The sequence below is a fragment of the Salvelinus fontinalis genome, chromosome 27, assembly GCF_029448725.1.
Source record: "Salvelinus fontinalis isolate EN_2023a chromosome 27, ASM2944872v1, whole genome shotgun sequence".
Lineage (NCBI taxonomy): Eukaryota > Metazoa > Chordata > Actinopteri > Salmoniformes > Salmonidae > Salvelinus > Salvelinus fontinalis.
The window spans coordinates 21,784,879-21,809,596 of record NC_074691.1 but is presented as its reverse complement, the minus strand read 5'-3'; the positions used below and the strand labels follow the sequence as shown (position 1 = coordinate 21,809,596).

Here is a 24,718-nt window from a genome sequence, read left to right as displayed (position 1 = left end):
TGGACGGCTCTGGACAGACGGGCAGCTCTGTAGGGAGGAGACGGAGAGACAGCCTGGTGCGTGGTATAGGCACTGGCTGCGCTGGAGAGGAGGAAAACTCTGACAGCGCTGGACAGGTGGGAGCAGCTGGAGAGAGAACCCGGAGAGACAGCCTGGTACGGGGGCCTGCCACCGGAGGACTGGTACATGGAGGTGGCACCGGGTATACCGGACCGTGAAGGAGGACACGTGCTCTTGAGCACCGAGCCTGCCCAACCTTACCAGGTTGAATGGTGCCCGTAGCCCTGCCAGTGCGGCGAGGTGGAATAGCCCGCACTGGGCTATGCTGGCGAACCGGGGACACCATTCGTAAGGCTGGTGCCATGTATGCCGGCCCGAGGAGACGCACTGGTGACCAGATGCGTTGGGCCGGCTTCATGACATCCGGCTCGATGCCCAACTTAGCCCTACCAGTGCGGCGAGGTGGAATAGCCCGCACTGGGCTAAGCACGCGTACTGGGGACACAGTGCGCTTTACCGCATAACACGGTGTCTGACCAGTACGACGCCCTCTCACTCCACGGTAAGCCCGGGGAGTTGGCTCAGGTATCCTACCCGGCTTTGCCACACTCCTCGTGTGCCCCCCCCCCCCCAAGAAATTTTTGGGTCTGACTCTCGGGCTCCCAACCGCATCGCTGCACTGCCTCCTCATACCAGCGCCTCTCTGCCTTCGCTGCTTCCAACTCCGCCTTGGGACGGCGATATTCCCCTGGCTGAACCCAGGGTCCTTTACCGTCCAGGATCTCCTCCCAAGTCCAGGAGTCCTGGGTTTTCTCCCACTGCTGTCGCTGCCCTTTTCCTTGCTGCTTGATCCTAGTTTGGTGGGTGATTCTGTCACGATCGTCAAAGGTAGACAGTGAGGACCAAGGCGCAGCATGTGGAAAATAAGCCATCTTCTTTTATTTAGAAGAGAACCAACACAAAACGAAACCACTTTAACAAACTAACAAAATAACAAAACTGACGAACGTGAAGCTAAGAATGAACTAGTGCATACATGCAACATAGAACATCGACATAGACACAGCGACAATCACCCACAAACAAACAGTGAGAACAACCTACCTTAATATGACTCTCAATCAGAGGAAATGCCAAACACCTGCCTCTAATTGAGAGCCATACCAGGCAACGCTTTAACCCAACATAGAAACACAACACATAGAAATGCCCACCCAGCTCACGCCCTGACCAATAAACACATACAAAACAAGAGAAAACAGGTCAGGAACGTGACAGGGTGACATTCATCAGACAGGGTGACATTCATCAGACAGGGTGACATTCATCAGACAGGGTGACATTCATCAGACAGGGTGACTTTCATCAGACCGGGTGACTCATCAGAGAGGGTGACATTCATCAGAGAGGGTGACATTCATCAGAGAGGGTGACTCATCAGAGATTGTGACATTCATCAGAGAGTGTGACTCCTCAGAGAGTATGACTCATCAGAGAGGGTGACTTTCATCAGACAGGCTGACATTTATTAGAAAGGGTGACTTTCATCAGACTCATCAGAGAGGTAACTTTCATCAGACAGAGTGACATTCATCAGAGAGGGTGACATTCATCAGAGAAGGTGACTCATCTGACAGGTTGACATTCATCAGAGAGTGTGACTCATCAGAGAGGGTGACTTTCATCAGGCAGTGTGAAATTCATCAGATACAGTGACATTCATCAGAGAGAGTGACTTTCATCAGACAGGGTGACATACATCAAAGAGGTTGACATTTGTCAGAGAGGGTGGCTCATCAGAGAGAGAGACATTCATCAGAGAGGGTGACATTCATCAGACAGGGTGACATTCATCAGAAAGGGTGACCTATCAAAGGGCCACATTCATCAAACAGGGTGACTCATCAGATAGTGTGACATTTATCAGAGATGGTGACATTCATCAGAGAGGGTGACTCATCAGAGAGGGTGACTTTCATCAGAGAGGGTGACATTCATAAGACAGGGTGACATTCATCAGAGAAGGTGACTCATCTGACAGGTTGACATTCATCAGAGAGTGTGACTCATCAAAGAGGGTGACTTTCATCAGACTGGGTGACATTCATCAGACAGGGTGACATTCATCTGACAGGTTGACATTCATCAGAGAGTGTGACTCATCAAAGAGGGTGACTTTCATCAGACAGGGTGACATACATCAAAGAGGTTGACATTTGTCAGAGAGGGTGACTCATCAGAGAGAGAGACATTCATCAGAGAGGGTGACATTCATCAGACAGGGTGACTCATCAGATAGTGTGACATTTATCAGAGATGGTGACATTCATCAGAGAGGGTGACTCATCAGAGAGGGTGACTTTCATCAGAGAGGGTGACATTCATAAGACAGGGTGACATTCATCAGAGAAGGTGACTCATCTGACAGGTTGACATTCATCAGAGAGTGTGACTCATCAAAGAGGGTGACTTTCATCAGACTGGGTGACATTCATCAGACAGGGTGACATTCATCAGACAGGGTGACATTCATCAGACAGGGTGACATTCATCAGATACGGTGAAATTCATCAGAGAGAGTGACTTTCATCAGACAGGGTGACATTCATCAGAGAGGGTGACTTATCAGACAGGTTGACATTCTTCAGAGAGGGCGATTCATCAGACAGGGTGACTTCATCAGACAGGTTGACTCATCAGAGAGGGTGACATTCATCAGGGAGGGTGACATTCATCAGAGAGTATGACTCATCAGACAGGGTGACTCTCATCAGAGAGGGTGACATTCAAAAGAGAGGGTGACTTTCATCAGACAGGGTGACATTCCTCAGAGAGGGTAACTCATCAGAGAGGTTGACATTCAACAGAGAGGGTCCCATTCATCACAGAGGGTGACATTCATCTCAAGGCTTTCATTCTTTCTTTCAGCCTGTAATTTTCAGCCAATCAATCTGCAGCCAACCCCTGTGGTGGAGTGGAGTGGAGTGTGAGGACGGGTGGGTCAGCTCTGCTACTGCTCTGGGTCTCCTGGAGGACTGGGTGATAGATTACTGTCTCCCCACGGGCAAAGTTACAGTGCTGGGTCTATCCATGAGCATCACACCCTACAGGCCTGGAGGTTTGGATGGTACAGTAGGGCCTGATCTCTAGGCCCAGTTAGGACCCAGTGAGGGCTGAGGCTGGGTGGGAGGGAACACACACACACACAGACACCCACACATACAGACAGGCAGGGGCAGCAAGAGGCAACATACAAGAATAAAGAGGGGGAAGGGCAGGGAGGGAGAGAGAGGACACCCTCTGGTGTTCACATGAACTGTGATTCATAGTGGGCCTCAGGCTGCCCGTTACTCCTGTTCTACACTCAAAGAAAAAAGGGTTCCAAAAGGGTTCTTTGGCTGTCCCCATAGGAGAACACTATTTGGTTCCAGGTAGAACCCACAAGCGGTGTGTGTGTGTGTGTGTGTGTGTGTGTGTGTGTGTGTGTGTGTGTGTGTGTGTGTGTGTGTGTGTGTGTGTGTGTGTGTGTGTGTGTGTGTGTGTGTGTGTGTGTGTGTGTGTGTGTGTGTGTGTGTGTGGTGGTCAGCAGTTCCTGGTACAGTAGCTCAGTACACAGAAGTGAGTCAAACACACACAGTGTAACTTTATGTGATGACTACAGGGAGGGTGATGACTGGTTTATGTGATGACTACAGGGAGGGTGATGGATGGTTTAAGTGATGACTACAGGGAGGGTGATGACGGGTTTAAGTGATGACTACAGGGAGGGTGATGACTGCTTTATGTGATGACTACAGGGAGGGTGATGAATGGTTTATGTGATGACTACAGGGAGGGTGATGACTGGTTTATGTGATGACTACAGGGAGGGTGATGACTGGTATGCAGTGGTTCTTCGTTTAAATAACGTGCAATAGAATTCTGCGGCACCCCGCAAGCTGTGCTGCAGTACGCCACACTCTTCTTTACTATACCTAGTATGATAGTAGAACACAACTCCAGTGTATACTGTCATGAACTGGCCCTTTCTGGGTGTAGATTGTGACTCCCCCCCCTCTCTCTCTCTCCTAACCCAGGTTTTATTATCTCAGGTCATACATTCCTGGCAGAGACTCTCTCCCCCGGTCATGCAGAAAGAGAGGGAGAGAGCACAGAGAGAGACCAAATGACTAGACTTGGCCAAACTCCTAAATCCCCATAAATGGGAGAATTAAAAAATATTTCTACTTTTGAGAATGTAGGAATGGTCCGTGGACACTAAAGGGACAGTTATGTTGAGTATGTTTCATTTGGTGACCTCATGATGGACAGGAAACACACATAACGGTATCTCTGAATGTGAACATTTCCCAGCTGTCAGGTTTACATCAAAATATTGTGAAATGTATGTGATTAAAAATTAAACGATTTGTGAAAAGATGTAATGTGATATTAAAACCTGTTGAGGATGGGGGCGCTGTTGTGACTATTTATGCTAATCGTGTAATTTTTGAAACGGCTTCCCACAAAATCCTTGATCGTACAATATGCATATTATTATTATTATTGGATAGAAAACAGTCTATAGTTTCTATAGGAGTTGAAATTTTGTCTCTAAGTGGAACAGAGCCCATTCTACAGCAATTTCCCTGACATGGAGTCAGATTTCAGAAATTTTGGCCCCTGATCTGGAGTCAGTTAAAAGGGCACTGTTATTGCTATGAGTATACGGACACTGCTTACGTCTTCCCCTGGATGCCTTTACGTGATGACGATTTGAATGGGGTCGATTGCGCGTTCACAGGCACTATAAATTTAAAAACCCTGTAGCTAGCAAGTCTTTTCTTGGTGCGTAACGCGCGTGGAGGACACCGACCCGCTCCTGTTCCAAGCATTAGTGTTGGGAGTAATCTTTCTCCGGTCATGTTAAGACTCGTTATAGGAGTTAAAAACATCATAAGGTAGTTAATTTAAAGCGTTTTATAGCAATTTATATCCGTTTAGTGCGATTTTGGGACATTTATTTCTGAAACGCTCTGAATTGCTGGGCACGCTTCCAGTTCATCCCGAACGCAGTTGGCATTTCCACATGGCAAGAGGACAGCTTTCCACCAAAAGACGATTGGACCCAAGAAAGGATCCTTTGCCCAAGATACTGATGGAAGAACAGCTCAAAGTAGGACATTTTTATTATGATAAATCGTGTTTCTGTCGAAAAATATTAGTGGCTTAGGACACCATGTTTTTTGACGTAGCTTCGCTTGGCGCAAACTGTATTGAAAAGTAAGGATAATTTAAAAAATGTAATTCCGCGATTGTATTAAGAATTAAATTGTCTATCAAACCCTGTCCACCCTATATTTTTTAGTCACGTTTATGAGTATTTATGTATAAGAGTAGATCACTGTCTAATATGGCGCACGGACATTTTCTCACCAGCTGGTCTACATTTCACATTGTCTAACCATGATTTTGGTGGCTAAATATAAACATTTTCGATCAAACTCTATATGGATTGTGTAATATGATGTTACAGGAGTGTCATCTGAAGAATTCTGAGAAGGTTAGTGAAAAAATTAATATATTTTGGCGATGTTGACTTTTATCGCTCACTTTGGCTAGAATCAATGCTGGGCTGCTATGTGCTATGTGCTATGCTAATATAACGATTTATTGTGTTTTCGCCGTAAGACACTTAGAAAATCTGAAATATTGTCTGTATTCACAGGATCTGTGTCTTTCGATTAGTGTATGCTGTGTATTTTTACGAAATGTTTGATGATTAGTAAGTAGGTAAACACGTTGCTCAATGTAGTTCTTCTAGTCCATTTGTGACGGTGGGTGCAATTGTAACCTATGCCATCTACCTGAAATATGCACTTTTTTCTAACAAAACCTATCCCATACCATAAATATGTTATCAGACTGTCATCTGATGAGTTTTTTTCTTGGTTAGGGGCTATAAATATCTTAGTTTAGCCGAATTGGTGATAGCTACTGGTGTTGGTGGACAAATAAAAGATGGTGGATTATGCTAATGTGTTTTTAGGTAATAGATGTACATCTTTACATATTGTGTCTTCCCTGTAAAACATTTAAAAAATCGGACATGTTGGCTGGATTCACAAGATCTGTGTCTTTCATTAGCTGTATTGGACTTTAATGTGTGAAAGTTAAATATTTAAAAAAAATATTTTTTTTGAATTTCGCGGCACTGGTTTTTCAGTGGGGGTGGGGGGGGAGTGCCGCTAGCGGCACTCTCATCCTAGACAGGTTAACCTTCTAAATGAGAGTATGGATTTTCATATAAAGATTAACTAGTCAGTGGCCACACCCCTGTGAGCCCAGACATCACATTAGGCTTCATAGAACCGCCCCTTCTTCGACAGAGGATAAAACTCACTCCTGAAGAAGGGGGTTTAATCTACAACTCTACCAAAGGAAAAAACTATACCATGTGGAGCATTGGCTACACGGCTGGAAATGGTTAAACTCTGAGAATATCAATCCCTATAGAATAAGAGCAAATCTTAGATGTTTTATTACTAGTCTGCAGCTAGAAATTATGTAAATCTAGAACGAGAATACTGTCAACCGCCGAAGCATCTGTCCTATGAGAACATGTCTGAATGGTACTCTGAAGTATCAATTCTAACCACCTACAACCACAAAAGACTTTGTGACTTGAATGAAAGTTAACCAGAGACTCTGATGAACCCGACAGGACAATCGAGGATTCCAACAGAGAAGACAACAACGACATATGGGCGTAAATATATGCAATTATATTGCAATTATTCTCGAAAGAGCGGCCGTTCATGTGCAAAGGATTGGCATTTTAATGAATATAATTATAGACTGTGTGTAATGAATCCATTTCGTCTTTCCCGCTCTTTCTCAGTCCCACCCATTTCCTTTTGTCTACCAAGCTGTCATATCGGCTTAGCCCACTAGGGACTTTTCTATCATTGTTAGTACCCAATATCTACAGTTTGTTTGTTATGTATGTCTGTGATTATTTAGTTAGTTAGTAAATAAAAAATTAAGCAAATTTGTATATTGCTGATTCATAATTTATGCTAGGGTTCGTGCAGATAACCAAGAATTTTACGACGTTTGGAATGAGACTAACAAGGTAATAATAATACATTCATGAGAATGACTAATCGATCAGACATAAAAATATCTGAAGAGTTATATTCTGAAAATTATAGCTCTGTAAATCAACATTTTCCTTGGTGCCCCGACTTCCTAGTTACTTAAGTTTACATGATTAGTTTAATCACGGAATAATAATTACACATAGAGAATTGATTTGATAAAATAACAGTCTTCACATTCAATGATAGTAAAGACATGACAATACCTTACTGTTACCTACAAGTACTTGGGTCTTTTCTCCACATATTACTCAACTAAAACAGAACCGGACTGAACGACAGTGTTCTGCTATAGTACTGAGTGCTGCAGTACGTCCTGGTAATCTTCTTGACAGTGTTCTGTTCCACTCTGTAATGTTCTGTGCTCTGCTTGGGTGTATTTCTTTCTATGCAGTGTGTTACTGAGGTGGTGTAAAATAGAGAGCACATTGTCTCTGAGCCGCCCACTCCACGGTCCCTCTCTGATGACAGCTCCAAAGAGGACAATAGGAGAAGATAAAGGCAGGAGAGGTATCTACCTTGCATACCCGCAGCCCACAATAAGATGAGACAGAAAAAGAGAGGTAGAGAGAGAGAGATAGATAGAAGGAGAGAGAAAGTGCCATCTGAAGCGCTCTTGTCTAATCATAAAGCCTTTGTGTGCAGATATACTGTTGTCGTCAGAACTGGATATGGGCCACACACACACACACACACACACACACACACACACACACACACACACACACACACACACACACACACACACACACACACACACACACACACACACACACACACACACACACACACACACACACACACAGACCTTTAGTCTGGAAATACAATGGCAGCTTCAGGACTGGCAGGCACGACTCCTTAGAGACCCATACTGTCACCCATTCACACTACTTCCTTCCTTATAACCCACCTCTCCATTCCTCTACCTCTCTCCTACTTGTCTATCCCCGACCTCCTTCTATTTCTCTACTTCCTCTCTCCTTCCTCTCGTCTACCCCTCACCTCTCCTAAACCCCCACCCTCCTCTATCAACCCTGCTCTCTTTCCTGTCCTCTCTTCCTCTTCTCTCTTTTTCTTGCCCGTCTCATCTCCTCTCCCCTCCCCCTTCCCCTCTCCTCTACTTTCCTTCTCCCTTTCTCCTCAGCACTGTTGACACAGGACATCTGTGCATGGCCAACACTGATCTTAAGAGACACCTGTTCCATCCCTCACTATGAGACAGGAAGAGACAGGATGAGGAAAATGCTAAAAAGGTCACGAGTGAATTATGCAAGAGCTCTAGAGCAGAAACAACATGAGGTATGTCAACAGCAACACAAACACCCTGTGAAATAGCAGTGTCTTAATACTTTAACCCAGTGTTGAAGAGGCCTAGTAACTAAGAGTAAGAACTAGTGATTCACATCCTTTCTCCTTCACACCTGTGGTTAGTAAAGCCACCAGTTGTGGATTAAGCCTAGAGGTGACTACAGATGTAGGATCTGAATTTGACCTATATTGTCACAGCAAAATAATCCTGCAGCAACAGGATTTGAACGTTGATTCCATAATTTTGCTTAAGTAGGCTATAATAAAAGTACAATACTGTTTATATAACCGTGTGTTAGTATGGATTTTCATTGAATTTATGTAAATCATGAAGTTCATCGGCATTTCCCGCACTGAAAATTCTCAGCAACAAAAGAGTGATCAAATTAAGAACCTGTGTAAGCTCCACTCACAGTTCGATGGCTTTGTTCCACATAATGACGTAGCCTGAGAGTGTGAACGACTCCACGTTGACGATGTGGATGTTTCCTTTCTCTGTGCCGATGTACAGCCATTTACTCTGGAATGGCAGGTGGACGAATGTGATCCTGGAAAACAGAGAGAAAAGAGAGAGAACATTTATGTAGGAGCTAAGAGAGAGATAGAGACACAGAGAGATAGAGACACAGAGAGATAGAGACACAGAGAGATAGAGACACAGAGAGATAGAGACACAGAGAGATAGAGACACAGAGATATAGAGACACAGAGAGATAGAGACACAGAGATATAGAGACACAGAGAGATAGAGACACAGAGAGATAGAGACACAGAGAGATAGAGACACAGAGAGATAGAGACACAGAGAGATAGAAACACAGAGAGATAGAGACACAGAGAGATAGAGACACAGAGAGATAGAGACAGAGAGAGGTAGAAAAATAATAGTATTAGACACAGAGAGAGAAAAAAAGAAAGACAGAAGGATATTGCTGGTGATAGCTGATTTGCATTTTACAACACAGAAACTGTGTAGATTAAGAATCTTCCTCAGTGTGTATTGATTTCTACAGTGAGATAAATAATGCTGAGCTAAGACCAAGGTGACGGTAGAGGTGTTTAAAACTCTATTGGGCACCTAATTACCGGACTGATTCGAGAGGAGAGGACTGGACCAGAACACATATTACCCTTCCTTCCCTCCTTCTCTACCTTTCATCAATCTGTTTCAACTTCTATCTTTCATCACTTCGTCCAATCATTCCACTTGTCCTTCAGCCATCAATCCATCCATTCATCCATCCATCTATCTAGATGTAGTTTAATGAATGGTTTAAAGCCTATGAAGCTTCCTAATGGTGCTTCATGAATAAAAAAGGACCAACGTGGGTCGACTCAGTCATCAAACCAGGCCGTACCGGCTGGTTACATACAGCCGGTACCAAACACCATCCCTGGATCATCCATCATTATCTATGTCCTATCTCTCGTCCCTTTTTCGCTCTCTATCTCTTCCACTCTCTCTCTCTCCCCTCCCTCTCTCCCTCTCCCTCTCCTCTTTCTCTCTCTCGCTCTCCTTCTCCTTCTCTTTGTCTGTCTGGGTCTGGTTTTGCCCTGTTGGCTACAGGGGCTGGTACAAGAGCCCCTAAAGTAGTCCTGTCCCATAGGCTCTGCTCATCCCTGTCGTTCCCTGACTAGTCAAGGCGCCCCAATGACGTATGATACACAACTCATGAACATGAGTATCATCCGGTTCTGTTGGACTGGACACACATGCATGCAGAGTCACACACATACACATCAGTGGAGGTTCCTCAGAGGAGGAAGGGGAAAACCATCCTCCTCAATTAATTTTATAAAAATAAAAACAGTGAAACATTAAAAAAGTTATCCTTTTTACATAAAACTATACCAAATATATTAATGTCACCAAATAAATGATTAAAACACACTGTTTTGGAATGAAGGTCTACAGTAGCCTCAACAGCACTCTGTAGGGTAGCACCAGGGTGTAGCCAGAGGACAGCTTGTTTCTGTCCTCCTCTGGGTACATTGACTTCAATACAAAACCTAGGAGGCTCATGGTTCAGATCCCCTTCCATAGACTTACACAGTAATTATGACAACTTCGGATTGTGACAACTTCATCCAACCTATCAGAGCTCTTGCAGCATGAACTGACATGTTGTCCACCCAATTAAAGGATCAGAGAATTAATATAGTACTGAAAGAATAGCACTGCTAGCTAGCACTGCAGTGCAAACATGTGGTGAATAGTTGACTAAACGAGAAAGAAAGACAATAGTTGAACAGTTTTGAACAAATTCATTTCTTTCAAAATGAAGGAGAAGTGAGAGAGAGATTTCATTGTATTTTTTTCACTTTCACTTAGCTAGTGAATGCAGCTAGCTAGTTTAGCCTACTCAAATACCAGGCTCAAACAGAGAGGGATGCTATGTTAGCTAGCTGGCTATGCCTATACAACACTGGAACTCTTCCAAGTTGAGGAAAGTTTTTGGTTTTATCAATTAATTGCCACCTGCTAAAATGCTTGCTGATGGTACACGGTACTGCATGATTGTAGCGGGTTAACTTCCGCGTTAATTCTAGCTATGTTTACTATGACGTTAGCTAATATGGTGACAACAATGTGTGTAGTGGTTAGCGGTTATGATATGAAGGTTTGCTTGGAAAGGTTTTTTCGCCTGGTCACAGACAGCTGGTGTTGTGCACTGATGTCCACAAGCGAAGGGAAAAGGTGAGAGAAAATTATCATGCTGTTTGTATGTGGCTGCTATGAAAGTGAACTGTGTTTGTGTGTGATCAGGGGTGAATTCATTCCGCTGATTCTGTAGAAAAACGGGGATAAAAATATCAGAATTTGTCTAATACAAACTCTCATTTGCAACTATTGGACTAATGATTACACCCAAAATCAGCTAGATTACTCTAAATTTTCCTCTTGACCTGAGCACTTTTGTTGTAAACTTACATTCATATGCTAGGTTGTAGCAACCTCATGATGGGTATAGGGAAAATTAGAGTGTCATGTAGTATCCTTAGCCTATTGATGTTACATTGAGCTGGGTGAATGGACTACGAATGACAATCATCCAATATGCTGTAATGGAAATAAGGCCCCCCAAAAATGTTCCTCCCTCATCTTAAACGTCACACACCCCTCACAAATGCACACAGCTGTACACACAGCTCTCCCTCTCCCTTTCCTCCCATCCAATCGTCCCCTCTCTCTTCTTCTCTCTCTTCCCATGTCCATCTTTTAGATTATCTTTTTCACTTGCTCCCCAAATCCAATCCCCCTCCTCCCCCTCTCTTTCTCTAGGTGTTTTTCTCCCTCTCTCCCTCTCTGTATCTCAGTATCTTTCTGGCTGCAGGGCAGTAGTGAGAAGCAGTGCATACTGTCAGACTATACACAAACACACACACACCTGGGTAGAGCTGGTCCCGGTCTTCACTCCACTGCTCTGCAGTATAATTAATATATTCATGGGTTTGAGGAGAGGTGTCAGGCTGCTCGACATGCATCACACACACACTCGCACGCACACACATTCACACACGGGCGGACTGTGAACCTGGCCTTTCTAAAACACCGACCCATTTTTTTCCTTTCGACCGAAATGCCAAATGGCCAATCCGCCCCTGAACACACAAACAAAATCACAAAGCAGGTGAACACTCGCGGACACCAATATACTTACATAACAAAACCCAATCACTCATTCATGCATACACATACACATGCTTAAACACACACTCCAGGACACACAACCCATCACACATGCATAGGTAGTCATGACGGCTATTGTTACCCCAGGAAATCTTAAGTCTTATTACATACAGCCGGGAAGAACTATTGGATATAAAAGCAACGTCAACTTACCAAAATTATGACCAGGAATAGAACTTTCCTGAAGCGGATCCTCTGTTTGGTCCACCACCCCGGACAATGGATCGGATCCCAGCAAGCGACCCAAAACTACGGCGCCGCAGAAAGGGCAGACGGAGCGGTCTTCTGGTCAGGCTCCGTAGACGGGCACATCGCCCACCGCTCCCGAGTATACTACTCGCCAATGTCCAGTCTCTTGACAACAAGGTAGACGAAATCCGAGCAAGGGTTGCCTTCCAGAGAGACATCAGAGATTGTAACGTTCTCTGTTTCACGGAAACATGGCTCACTCGGGATACGTTGTCAGAGTCGGTACAGCCACCTGGTTTCTCCACGCATCAGAAACAAACAGCCACCTGGTTTCTCCACTCCGACAGAAACAAACATCTCTCTGGTAAGAAGAAGGGCAGGGGTGTATGCCTTATGATTAACGAGTCGTGGTGTGATCATAACAAAATACAGGAACTTAAGTCCTTTTGTTCACCTGACCTAGAATTCCTTATAATCAAATGCGGACCGCATTATCTACCATGAGAAATCTCTTCGATTATAATCACAGTCGTGTATATCCCCCCCAAGCAGACACCTCGACGGCCCTGAAAGAACTTCATTGGACTCTATGTAAACTGGAAACCACATATCCTGAGGCTGCATTTATTGTAGCTGGGGATTTTAACAAGGCTAATCTGAAAACAAGGCTCCCTAAATTTTATCAGCAAATCGAATGTGCGACCCGGCTGGCATAATTCTGGATCATAGTTACTCTAACTTCCGCAACGCATAGAAAGCCCTCCCTTGCCCTCCTTTTGGCAAATCTGACCACGACTCCATTTTGTTGCTCCCAGCCTATAGACAGAAACTAAAACAGGAAACGCCCGTGCTCAGGTCTGTTCAACGCATGTCCGACCAATCTGATTCCACGCTTCAACATTGCTTCGATCACGTGGACTGGGATATGTTCCGGATAGCGTCGAACAACAACATTGATGTATACGCTGATTCGGTGAGCGAGTTTATTAGCAAGTGCATCGGTGATGTTGTACCCACGGCGACTATTAAAGCCTTCTCCAACCAGAAAACGTGGATTGATGGCAGCATTCCTGCAAAACTGAAAGCGCGAAGCACTGCTTTTAATCAGGGCAAGGCGACCGGAAACATGACCGAATACAAACAGTGTAGCTATTCCCTCCGCAAGACAATCAAACAAGCTAAGCGTCAGTATAGAGACGAAGTAGTCGCAATTCAGTCTGCTGTTCCCACATGCTTCAAGAGGGTCACCATTGTTCCTGTTCCCCAAGAAAGCTAAGCTAACTGAGCTAAATGACTCTCGCCCCGTAGCACTCACTTCCGTCATCATGAAGTGCTTTGAGAGACTAGTCAAGGATCATATCACCTCCACCCTTCCTGACACCCTAGACCCACTCCAATTTGCTTACCGCCCCAATAGGTCCACAGACGATGCAATCGCAATCACACTGCACACTGCCCTAACCTATCTGGACAAGTGGAATACCTATGTAAGAATGCTGTTTATCGACTACAGCTCAGCATTTAACACCATAATACCCTCCAAACTCGTCATTAAGCTCTCAACCCTGGGTCTCGACCCTGCCCTGTGCAACGACACCGCCCTCTGCTAACCATGTGTATGTGACCAATAAAATTTGATTTGATTTGATTTGTAGTTGGAGATGAGAAGATACTATCTGAATGACTGGAAATGTGTCTCCGGTAAGAATGACACTGGGACAATTCATCATTACTACGCTTGGGTAGTGGAAACCAGCCAACAAAATGAATACACGCATAACTGTTCTGCGGGTAATTTAGCATGCCATCATGATTTGAAATCAGTACCGTATACAGGAACAACCAGTTCAATTTATTGATGTTGCTAGAGATGAATGTGACAGAAGAATAGAAACAAAATAGATGAATCGTTGTAATGCACAAGTCTGTTGGTAGCTCTGCCAGCCTATGAAATCAGCTAGATGTTGTAATGCGTCCTGGTACCATTCTGTTGGTAGCTCTGCCAGCCTATGAAATCAGCTAGATGTTGTAATGCGTCCTGGTACCAGTCTGTTGGAAGCTCTGCCAGCCTATGAAATCAGCTAGATGATGTAATGCGTCCTGGTACCAGTCTGTTGGAAGCTCTGCCAGCCTATGAAATCAGCTAGATGATGTAATGCGTCCTGGTACCAGTCTGTTGGTAGCTCTGCCAGCCTATGAAATCAGCTAGATGATGTAATGTGACCTGGTGCCAGTCTGTTGGTAGCTCTGCCAGCCTATGAAATCAGCTAGATGTTGTAATGCGTCCTGGTACCAGTCTGTTGGTAGCTCTGCCAGCCTATGAAATCAGCTAGATGATGTAATGCGTCCTGGTACCAGTCTGTTGGAAGCTCTGCCAGCCTATGAAATCAGCTAGATGATGTAATGCGTCCTGGTACCAGTCTGTTGGTAGCTCTGCCAGCCTATGAAATCAGCTAGATGATGTAATGTGACCTGGTACCAGTCTGTTGGTAGCTCTGCCAGCCTATGAAATCAGCTAGATGTTGTAATGCGTCCTGGTACCAGTCTGTTGGTAGCTCTGCCAGCCTATGAAATCAGCTAGATGTTGTAATGCGTCCTGGTACCAGTCTGTTGGTAGCTCTGCCTGCCTTTGAAATCAGCTAGATGTTGTAATGCGTCCTGGTACCAGTCTGTTGGAAGCTCTGCCAGCCTATGAAATCAGCTAGATGTTGTAATGCGTCCTTGTACCAGTCTGTTGGTAGCTCTGCCTGCCTTTGAAATCAGCTAGATGTTGTAATGCGTCCTGGTACCAGTCTGTTGGAAGCTCTGCCAGCCTATGAAATCAGCTAGATGTTGTAATGCGTCCTGGTACCAGTCTGTTGGTAGCTCTGCCTGCCTATGAAATCAGCTAGATGTTGTAATGCGTCCTGGTACCAGTCTGTTGGTAGCTCTGCCAGCCTATGAAATCAGCTAGATGTTGTAATGCGTCCTGGTACCAGTCTGTTGGAAGCTCTGCCAACCTATGAAACCAGTAGCTCCATAGGAGAATAACTTAAATCTGTTCTAATTATTAGCTTTGGTCGAACAGAGCGAAGATGATTTTCTCCATGCTGCAAACCATTCTGCAGCCTTGCGAAGCACATGTGCATCTAGTACGGAAAATACCGACTAGACATCTTGCTAAAACAACATACGGCAAAACGCATGTGCATCTGGTGGACACATGGCATTAGTTCGGTCTGTTTGAACTGGTGTGAACACTCTATCCACACTTGGGAGCACACTAAACAATGCACCATGGTTTGCTCAAAAAGGGTGGTCTCGCATAACACATACATTAATATACACAGAACACACTTCCTTGATCACATTCAAACACACCCATACAACACCTGCACACAAACAAAATTCACATTCATACACAAAGACTTGTATTTTAATTCATTCCATAATGCAGTTCGCTGCAGGAGACAATGCAGTCCGGACCAACCACAGGAAAAGGACCAGTCGCACACTATTATTGGTTGTTTGACTGCGAACATTTGATGAACTGCTGCACACAGCATCATAACTTAATATCTCTGAAACATTATTTGAGTAGCAGCATCGCATTTATGAGCTCATCCGATGCAGATTAGGGGAGACTGGGGCTATACTGGGATATAGGTTACTGAACATAGCCTATTCACGTCACAGTTATAGCGGATATTGCGCTGTTTCCTCACGCATGTTGTTGGAAGACCAAAGCGAAAGTAATATGAAGATGGGAACACACAAGTGATGCTTCATGATAATCATAGATGATTTAACATGAGCATTTTTGTCTAAAAAACAAATTACTTCCCTTAACTTCTTGCAACTATAGGGGGTGCTGTTTCAAATTAGCATAATTGTCTCTACAGATTAAACTGCCTAGTACTCAATTCTTGCTCGTACAATATGCATATTATTGTTATTATTGGATAGAAAACACTCTCTAGTTTCTATAGCCGTTTGAATTATGTCTCTGAGTGAAACAGAACTCATTCTACAGCACTTTTCCTCCCAGTGTGTGAGATTTAGACATCTTGGCCTCTGGTTCCAGATCAGTTTTAAAAGTCTCTGTTAATCCTATGAGATACAAACACTGCCCACGCCTTCCTCTAGATGTCAGTAAGTGGTGACAATTTGAATGGAGTCGATTGCGCAATCATTGGCTCTATAAATGACAAAATACCGGAAGTAGCCTTCCTTTGGACACTGCGCTCAACGCAAGAAGGATATCTGACTGGCCTTTTTCCAAGCATTGGTTTAGCCAGTAATATAGCGTCGGTCATATTTTTACTTGTTATAGGTGTTAGAAACATCATAATGTAGTTAATTTAAACCGTTTTATAGCAATTTATATCCGTTTAGTGCGATTTTGAGGCATTGCTTTGTAATAGACTTTGAAGCTCCGGGCACGTTTCGGGGTCCCGGTCGTACGTTAGTGGGCATTTCGACGGACAAGTGGACATCTTTCGACCAAAAGAAGATTAGACCCAAGAAAGGATTCATTGTCCAAGATTCTGATGGGAGAACAGCTCATAGTAAGAACAATTTATGATGATAAATCGTGTTTCTGTCGATAAATGTTAAACGTTTATGCCGCCATCTTGTTTGCTATAGCTTCACTTGGCGCAACCTGTATTGAAAAGTAAGGATAATTTAAAAAATGTAATTCCGCGATTGTATTAAGAATTAAATTGTCTATCAATCGCTGTCCACCCTGTATTTTTTAGTCAAGTTTATGAGTATTTATGTATAAGACTAGATCACTGTCTAATATGGTGCAGGACATTTTCTGATCAGCTGAGCTACTTTTGTCATTGTCTAACCATGATTTTGGTGGCTAAATATGCACATTTTCTAACAAACTCTCTATGTATGTTGTAATATGATGTTACAGGAGTGTCATCTGAAGAATTCTGAGAAGGTTAGTGAAAAAATTAATATATTTTGGCGATGATTACGTTATCGCTCTCTTTGGCTAGAATCAATGCTCTGGTAATGTTTGCACATGTGGTATGCTAATATAACGATTTATTGTGTTTTCGCTGTAAGACACTTAGAAAATCTGAAATATTGTCTGTATTCACAGGATCTGTGTCTTTTGATTAGTGTATGCTGTGTATTTTTACGAAATGTTTGATGATTAGTAATTAGGTAATACACGTTGCTCTATGTATTTATTCTAGTCTAGTTGTGACGGTGGGTGCAATTGTAAACTATGATTTCTACCTGAAATATGCACATTTTTCTAACAAAACCTATCCTATACCATAAATATGTTATCAGACTGTCATCTGATGAGGTTTTTTCTTGGTTAGTGGCTATCAATATCTTAGTTTAGCCGAATTGGTGATAGCTACTGGTGTTGAGAGAAAATGGTGGACAAAGAAAAATTGTGATTTTTGCTAACGTGTTTAGCTAATAGATTTACATATTGTGTCTTCCCTGTAAAACATTTAAAAAATCTGAAATGGTGGCTTTATTCACAGGATCTGTATCTTTCATTAGGTGTCTTGGACTTGTGATTTAATGATATTTAGATGCTACTATTTAATTGTGACGCTATGCTAGCGATGCTAATCAGTGTGTGTGGGGGGGGGGGGGGGTGCTCCCGGACCCGGGGTAGAGGCTCGTGAAAGGTTAACGCGTGGTTTTGTTTGAGTTATTTTGACATTTGGTCATGTGAAAGCAATATGACCAAATAAAAACAATACAATGTAACTAATAATCAAACTCTGATTCGAACTATATCTCAGAACTGTGTGAAAAGGAGAAGACGCTTCTCCAGGATGATCCCAACTTTAAGTGGTCACGACACATCCCAAGAGTTGAGGTTGCAGGCCAAACACATTTCCTAAGCAATGATAATCTACAGTGCCAAGATGATAGATTTTTTTGATCAACTATTTAAAAACGACGAAACATGATCTGATCTGACACATTCTGAGGTTGCAAATGGTTATGTACTGTATGATGTCATTTCCTATATTTCATATATTAAAAAATATAGGAGAATCCGTTTGGAACTGGGGAATGCACATCCTAAAAATATCTCTCCTCCTTCTTTTACATAACTCAGCCCAATGTCCCTCACTTCATCTCCTCCCAGGAAAGAAGGGATGAAAAAAACGAAGAAAATTGAAATTAAATGAGAGGCAACGTGATACCCACTTGGGAAGTGAAGTGTTTGAGTGGTCGGAGAGTGCATGTGTGTGTGTCTGTGTGTGTATATATGTGTGTGTGTGCATGTGTGTGGTGTGTGGGCTGCATTATTAAAAAGTATCTGGTCAATTAAGTCCTCTGTCCCCTTTCTTTTAGATGTGGGCTGTGTGGGCTGCCCTCTAATTGGTCATGCTCTCAGATCAGCTTTGAACTAACTGACTCAGCCTACACTGAACCCAGACCAAACAAATGTGATTATCCACTCTCTACCATATACTAACCCAGTCCAATGGGATTCTAGGGAACTACAAACGCAGTGGATATTTGTGCCTCCACTATGTCCTGTGGTTGGGGTTCTGTTTGTGGAGAGAATGTACTTGTATGACATCAGCTTCATCTTACTCAGCCTGTGATGACGATGGAGTAAAACAAATGCTTAAAAAGCCTGCATTTGCAGTCCCCCACCGCCACAATGACTAGGCAAGATTTCTTCGCTTCTCTACTTTCTTCTCCTTTACTCTTGTCTTATTTCTTTTAAATAATCTCCTCTCATCCCATCTCCTCTTCTTTCCTATCATATCATATCCTCTCCTCTTTCTCCTTTCCTTTCCTCCCCTCCCCTCTCCCTTCTTTTCCTCTCCTCTGCTCTCCTCTCCTCCCTACTCCTCAGCTCTCATCCTCCCTTCTCCTCTCCACCTCTTCTTTCTCCAGCCCCTCTCACCAACCCACTGACTCAGCCACAACGCCACTCCAACAGGTCTTTCTCTCTCCTCCTTTCCAATGATCTAGTGGGACTGGATCAGTCAAGGTGATGGCTGGGAGGGCTTTCTGCAACACATCAGCTCCTTTCTGATCAGCTGTGGTGAAGGAGAGGAGACAAGGAGATTATGGAGATGACAAAGGAGATGATGAAGGAGATGACGAAGGATATGAAGGGGGAGCGTTTGAAAGTTTCTCTAATCCTGAAGAGCAGTTAATTATAGTTTAACATTGGGTGAGGCTAAGCTGATCTTAGATCTGTGCCAACCAGAAACGTTGCTACTAGCCGGAGCGTTATTAACCGTGACTGACGTTCAGCCAAGCAGACTTCTACTGACACTTTCCTAATTTGTTTAACCACAACTATACAGCGATCAGCAACATAAAGTAACCTCTCTTCAGTGTCACTTAGAAGTTTGATAAGTGGACTATCAAACAGTATCAAACAGGTATTTCCAAGTTTTGGTGACAGAGTGAGTATTGGTGTAAATAAGGCTTTGCTTTGTCTCACAGCCTGTTCTGTTCTCAAGTGTTCTAGAATGTTGTGACAGTTCTAGTGAGATCTCTGTCAGTTTGTTGACAGGAAAAATGGCCACCTTGTCTTCACTGGCCTTACACACTCAGGCTGAAGTGAGCTGTATTTAACGAAAAACACTGTTCGAGGAAACTCAGAGAGGGAGGGAGGGTACATGGAAATGAATGGTAAACTACGTGAGAGGTTGTATGTGTGGAAAGGAAGATATTTTGAGTCTCCCTTCTTCCCGTCCTCAACCTCACCCCATCCTCTCCTCAGCTCTGTGTGATATTGTCTGTTGAGTTCACTCTTGTTGCTCAGGGAGGCAGGGAGGCAGGTAGGCTGCATTCAAGAGCAGTAGCGGTGCGTAGCTAAAATCACTGGAGAAAACAAACCAGGGAAAAAAAGCCATATTACAACCTATGTGTTGTGATAATTGCGTTGTTTGCTCTATAACTCGTTAGTACATATGCCTTGCCACGGTGATATACAGTGACGTGAAAAAGTGTTTGCCTCCTTTCTGATTTTCCATAATTTTGACAAGGAATAGAAAATCTTATGCTTCACGGAGTCGTGGCTGAACGACGACAATATCAACATACAGCTGGCTGGTTATACGATGTACTGGCAGGATAGAACAGCGGCGTCTGGTAAGACAAGTGGCGGCGGTCTATGTATTTTTGTAAACAACAGCTGGTGCACGATATCTAAGGAAGTCTCGAGCTATTGCTCGCCTGAGGTAGAGTATCTCATGATAAGCTGAAGACCACACTACCTACTGAGAGAGTTTTCATCTGTATTCTTTGTAGCTGTTTACATATCACCACGGTCAGAGGCTGGCACAAAGACAGAATTGAATAAGCTGTAAGCAAACAAGAAAGCGATCACCCAGAGGTGGCGGGGACTTTAACTTCTTATGGCTGAAGGGACAGTATTGAGTAGCTTGAATGAAAGGTGCACAGAGGTGCCCAGAGTAAATGGCCTGCTCCTATGTCATAGTTGCTAATATATGCATATTATCATTAGTATTGGATAGAAAACACTCTGAAGTTTCTAAAACGGTTTGAATTATGTCTGTGAGTATAACAGAACTCATATGGCAGGCAAAAACCTGAGAAGTTCCACTTTCTGTTTGGATATTTTCTGGGGGTGCCAGATTTTCAACCAAGCTATCATTGAAATTACAGCGAGATATGGATGAGTTTTCACTTCCTACGGCTTCCACTAGGTGTCAACAGTCAATAGAACTTTGTCTGATGACTCTAATGTGAAGGGGGGCCGAAGGAGACAGGAATGAGTAATCACTGCCATGAGGTGCCCACGCATTGAACTGGCGCGTTCACGTGAGAGGGAGCTCCGTTCCATCGGTCAACTGAAGTCAATATAATTCTCCGGTTGGAACGTTATTCAAGATGTATGTTAACAACATTCTAAAGATTGATTCAGTACATCGTTTGACATGTTTCTACTGACTGTTACGGAACTTTTGGACATTTCGTTACGTTATAGTGGACGTGCTTTGTGACTTTGGTTAGCGCATTTGGTAAACAATTCGAAAGTAGCTAATTGGACATAAATAATGGACATTATCGAACAAATCAAGCATTTATTGTGGACCTGGGATTCCTAGGACTGCATTCTGATGAAGTTCATCAAAAGTAAGGAAACATTTATCATGTATTTTCTGGTTTCTGTTGAGTCCAACATGGTGGCTAATTTGGCTATTGTTCTGAGCTCCGTCTCAGATTATTGCATGTTTTATTTTTCCGTAAAGTTTTATTGAAATCTGACACAGTGTTTGCATTAAGGAGAGGTATATCTATAATTCCATGTGTATAACTTGTAACATCTACATTTATGATGAGTATTTCTGTTGAAACGATGTGGCTATGCAAAATCACTTTATGTTTTTGGAACTAGTGAATGTAAAGCACCAATGTAAACTCAGATTTTTTGATATAAATATAAACTTTATCAAACAAAACATGCATGTATTGTGTAACATGAAGTCCTATGAGTGTCATCTGATGAAGATCATCAAAGGTTAGTGATTAATTTTATCTCTATTTCTGCTTTTTGTGAAAGCTATCTTTCGCTGGCAAAATGGCTGTGCTTATTGTGGTTTGGTGGTGACCTAACATAATCGTTTGTAGTGCTTTCGCTGAAAAGAATATTTGAAATCGGACACTTTGGTGGGATTAACCCAAGTTTGCAAAAAACACCTGGAACCTGCATGATCATCAAGACTCTTGGAAGAATGTTCTATGGACAGATGGGTCAAAAGTATAACTTTTTGGACAACATGGGTCCCATTACGTCTGGGAAAAACCAAACACTGCATTCCACAGTAAGAACCTTATACCAACGGTCAAGCATGGTAGTGGTAGTGTGATGGTTTTGGGATGCTTTGCTGCCTCAGGACCTGGACGACTTGCCTTAATAGAAGGAACCATGAATTTTGCTCTGTATCAGAGAATTCTACAGAAGAATGTCAGGCCATCCATATGTGAGCTGAAGCTGAAGCATGGCTCGGTCATGCAGCAAGAAAATGATCGCTGACGTGATCTTCCTGTTTGGGTTGTGCCGTGGCGGAGATCTTTGTGGGCTATACTCGGCCTTGTCTCAGAATGGTAAGTTGGTAGTTGAAGATATCCCTCTAGTGGTGTGGGGGCTGTGCTTTAGCAAAGTGGGTGGGGTTATATCCTGCCTGTTTGGCCCTGTCCGGGGATATCATCGGATGTGGCCACAGTGTCTCCTGACCCCTCCTGTCTCAGCCTCCAGTATTTACGCTGCAGTAGTTTATGTGTCTGGGGGCTAGGGTCAGTCTGTTATATCTGGAGTACTTCTCCTGTCTTATCCTGTGTCCTGTGTGAATTTAAGTATGCTCTCTCTAATTCTCTCTTTCTCTTTCTTTCTTTCTTTCTTTCTTTCTTTCTCTCTCTCTCTCTCTGAGGACCTGAGCCCTAGGACCATGCTTCAGAACTACCTGGCATGATGACTCCTTGCTGTCCCCAGTCCACCTGGCCGTGCTGCTGCTCCAGTTTCAACTGTTCTGCCTGCGGCTATGGAACCCTGACCTGTTCACCGGACGTGCTACCTGTGCCAGACCTGCTGTTTTCAACACTCTAGAGACAGCAGGAGCGGTAGAGATACTCTCAATGATCGGCTATGAAAAGCCAACAGACATTTACTCCTGAGGTTCTGACTTGTTGCACCCTCGACAACTACTGTGATTATTATTATTTTACCATGCTGGTTATTTATGAACATTTAAGCATCTTGGCCATGTTCTGTTATAATCTCCACCCGGCACAGCCAGAAGAGGACTGGCCACCCCTCATAGCCTGGTTCCTCTCTAGGTTTCTTCCTAGGTATTGGCCTTTCTAGGGAGTTTTTCCTAGCCACCGTGCTTCTACACCTGCATTGCTTGCTGTTTAGGGTTTTAGGCTGGGTTTCTGTACAGCACTTTGAGATATCAGCTGATGTAAGAAGGGCTATATAAATAAATTTGATTTGATTTGATGATCCAAAACACACCATCAAGTCTAAATGAAAATAGCTAAAAAGCAACACATTTCTTGGAGGCCAATGCTTGCTGGCTTCAACAATGCTATGGGCTTCAACAATATCATACTCTTTTTGACCAGAAAGCATCAAATAGATGGGCTACACGTACAGAGACAGAGGGGTGCCGTTTTGCTCGCTCGGATGCTTTCTCCTGTGTGATACATTCAGCCTCTTGTGAATAGAAGGACAGTTATGAAACACAGAGAGACAAAATAAATTATTTTGGGGTTTTTCGTATACATTTTTGGTTGAAGCCTGGCTTCCCTTGGCATCCATGAATACACGTCACTATTCGAGAGCCACGCTCTCTAAATGTCAAACACTCGGCAGGAACACGTTCAGACCGTAAAGACACTGCCGGCCACCTGTCCGTCGCATCAGCAGTGGCACAGCTGATGCGCTCTGACGGTTAACCCCTTCCCATATTAGACTGATGGATCATGAAATGAACACCGTGATTTGCTCTGATGGGTAGACCCTGTGTCTGTAATTGGAGGAGACAGTTGATCACTCCCACTTGAGGTGAGGTGATTCTCCACTACAATAACTTGCTATTTGACTTCAAACGTACTGAGTCAAAATATAGTAATAGCAAAAACAACTGATCTGAAATGTTTTCGAATAATTGTATGAATTGCATAATTATTATAAGATTCAGTGTGTGAGAGTGTGTTGTTACATGTGGATGTTGTGCATGCATGTCTGTGTGTATGTGTGTGTGTTTGTGTGTTTGCGTGTGTGTGTGCGTGCGTGCGTGTGAGTGTGTGAGTGTGTGTGTGTGTGTGTGTAGTTGTTGGGTTGGAAAGAAGGATGGAGGGAGGATGAAAGAGGGACATCAGGTGTAAAGGTGTCACCCTGGGGCGGGACAAGACTGACAGACACCTCTACACACATCTGCCATATGATACTTCTTCAATTTCTATACAGAAGAACCACTGCCAGTGAATAGGCAGGGGCACGCAACATGCTACTGAACTGTCTGCTGTTGTCATCTGCAGTATGCTGCAGTTAAAGCAGAAATTGAGAAAGACATAATCAGAGACAGAGCGAGAGAAAGAGAGCCTGGGAGTGAGAGAGAGATAAAGAGAGAGGGAGAAAGAGAGCCAGGGAGTGAGAGAGAGATAAAGAGAGAGGGAGAAAGAGAGAAAGAGAACCAGGGAGTGAGAGAGTGAGAGAGAGATAAAGAGAGAGGGAGAAAGAGAGCCAGGGAGTGAGAAAGAGATAAAGAGAGAGGGAGAAAGAGAGAAAGAGAGCCAGGGAGTGAGAGAGAGATAAAGAGAGAGGGAGAAAGAGAGCCAGGGAGTGAGAAAGAGATAAAGAGAGAGGGAGAAAGAGAGCCAGGGAGTGAGAGAGAGATAAAGAGAGAGAGAGAAAGAGAGC

General features: G+C 43.6%; 1 protein-coding gene across 8 annotated transcripts in view; it reads right to left on the bottom strand.

Moving 5' to 3' along the window:
- Window positions 1-24,718, bottom strand: part of LOC129825296 (syntaxin-binding protein 5-like) — a 169,260-nt gene that overhangs the window by 51,745 nt on the left and 92,797 nt on the right. For all 8 annotated transcript variants that reach the window (XM_055885280.1, XM_055885286.1, XM_055885284.1 and 5 more), the window contains exon 5: window positions 8,861-8,995. In XM_055885280.1, the coding sequence (XP_055741255.1) occupies window positions 8,861-8,995 (135 nt within the window). The remainder of the gene's footprint in view (window positions 1-8,860; window positions 8,996-24,718) is intronic.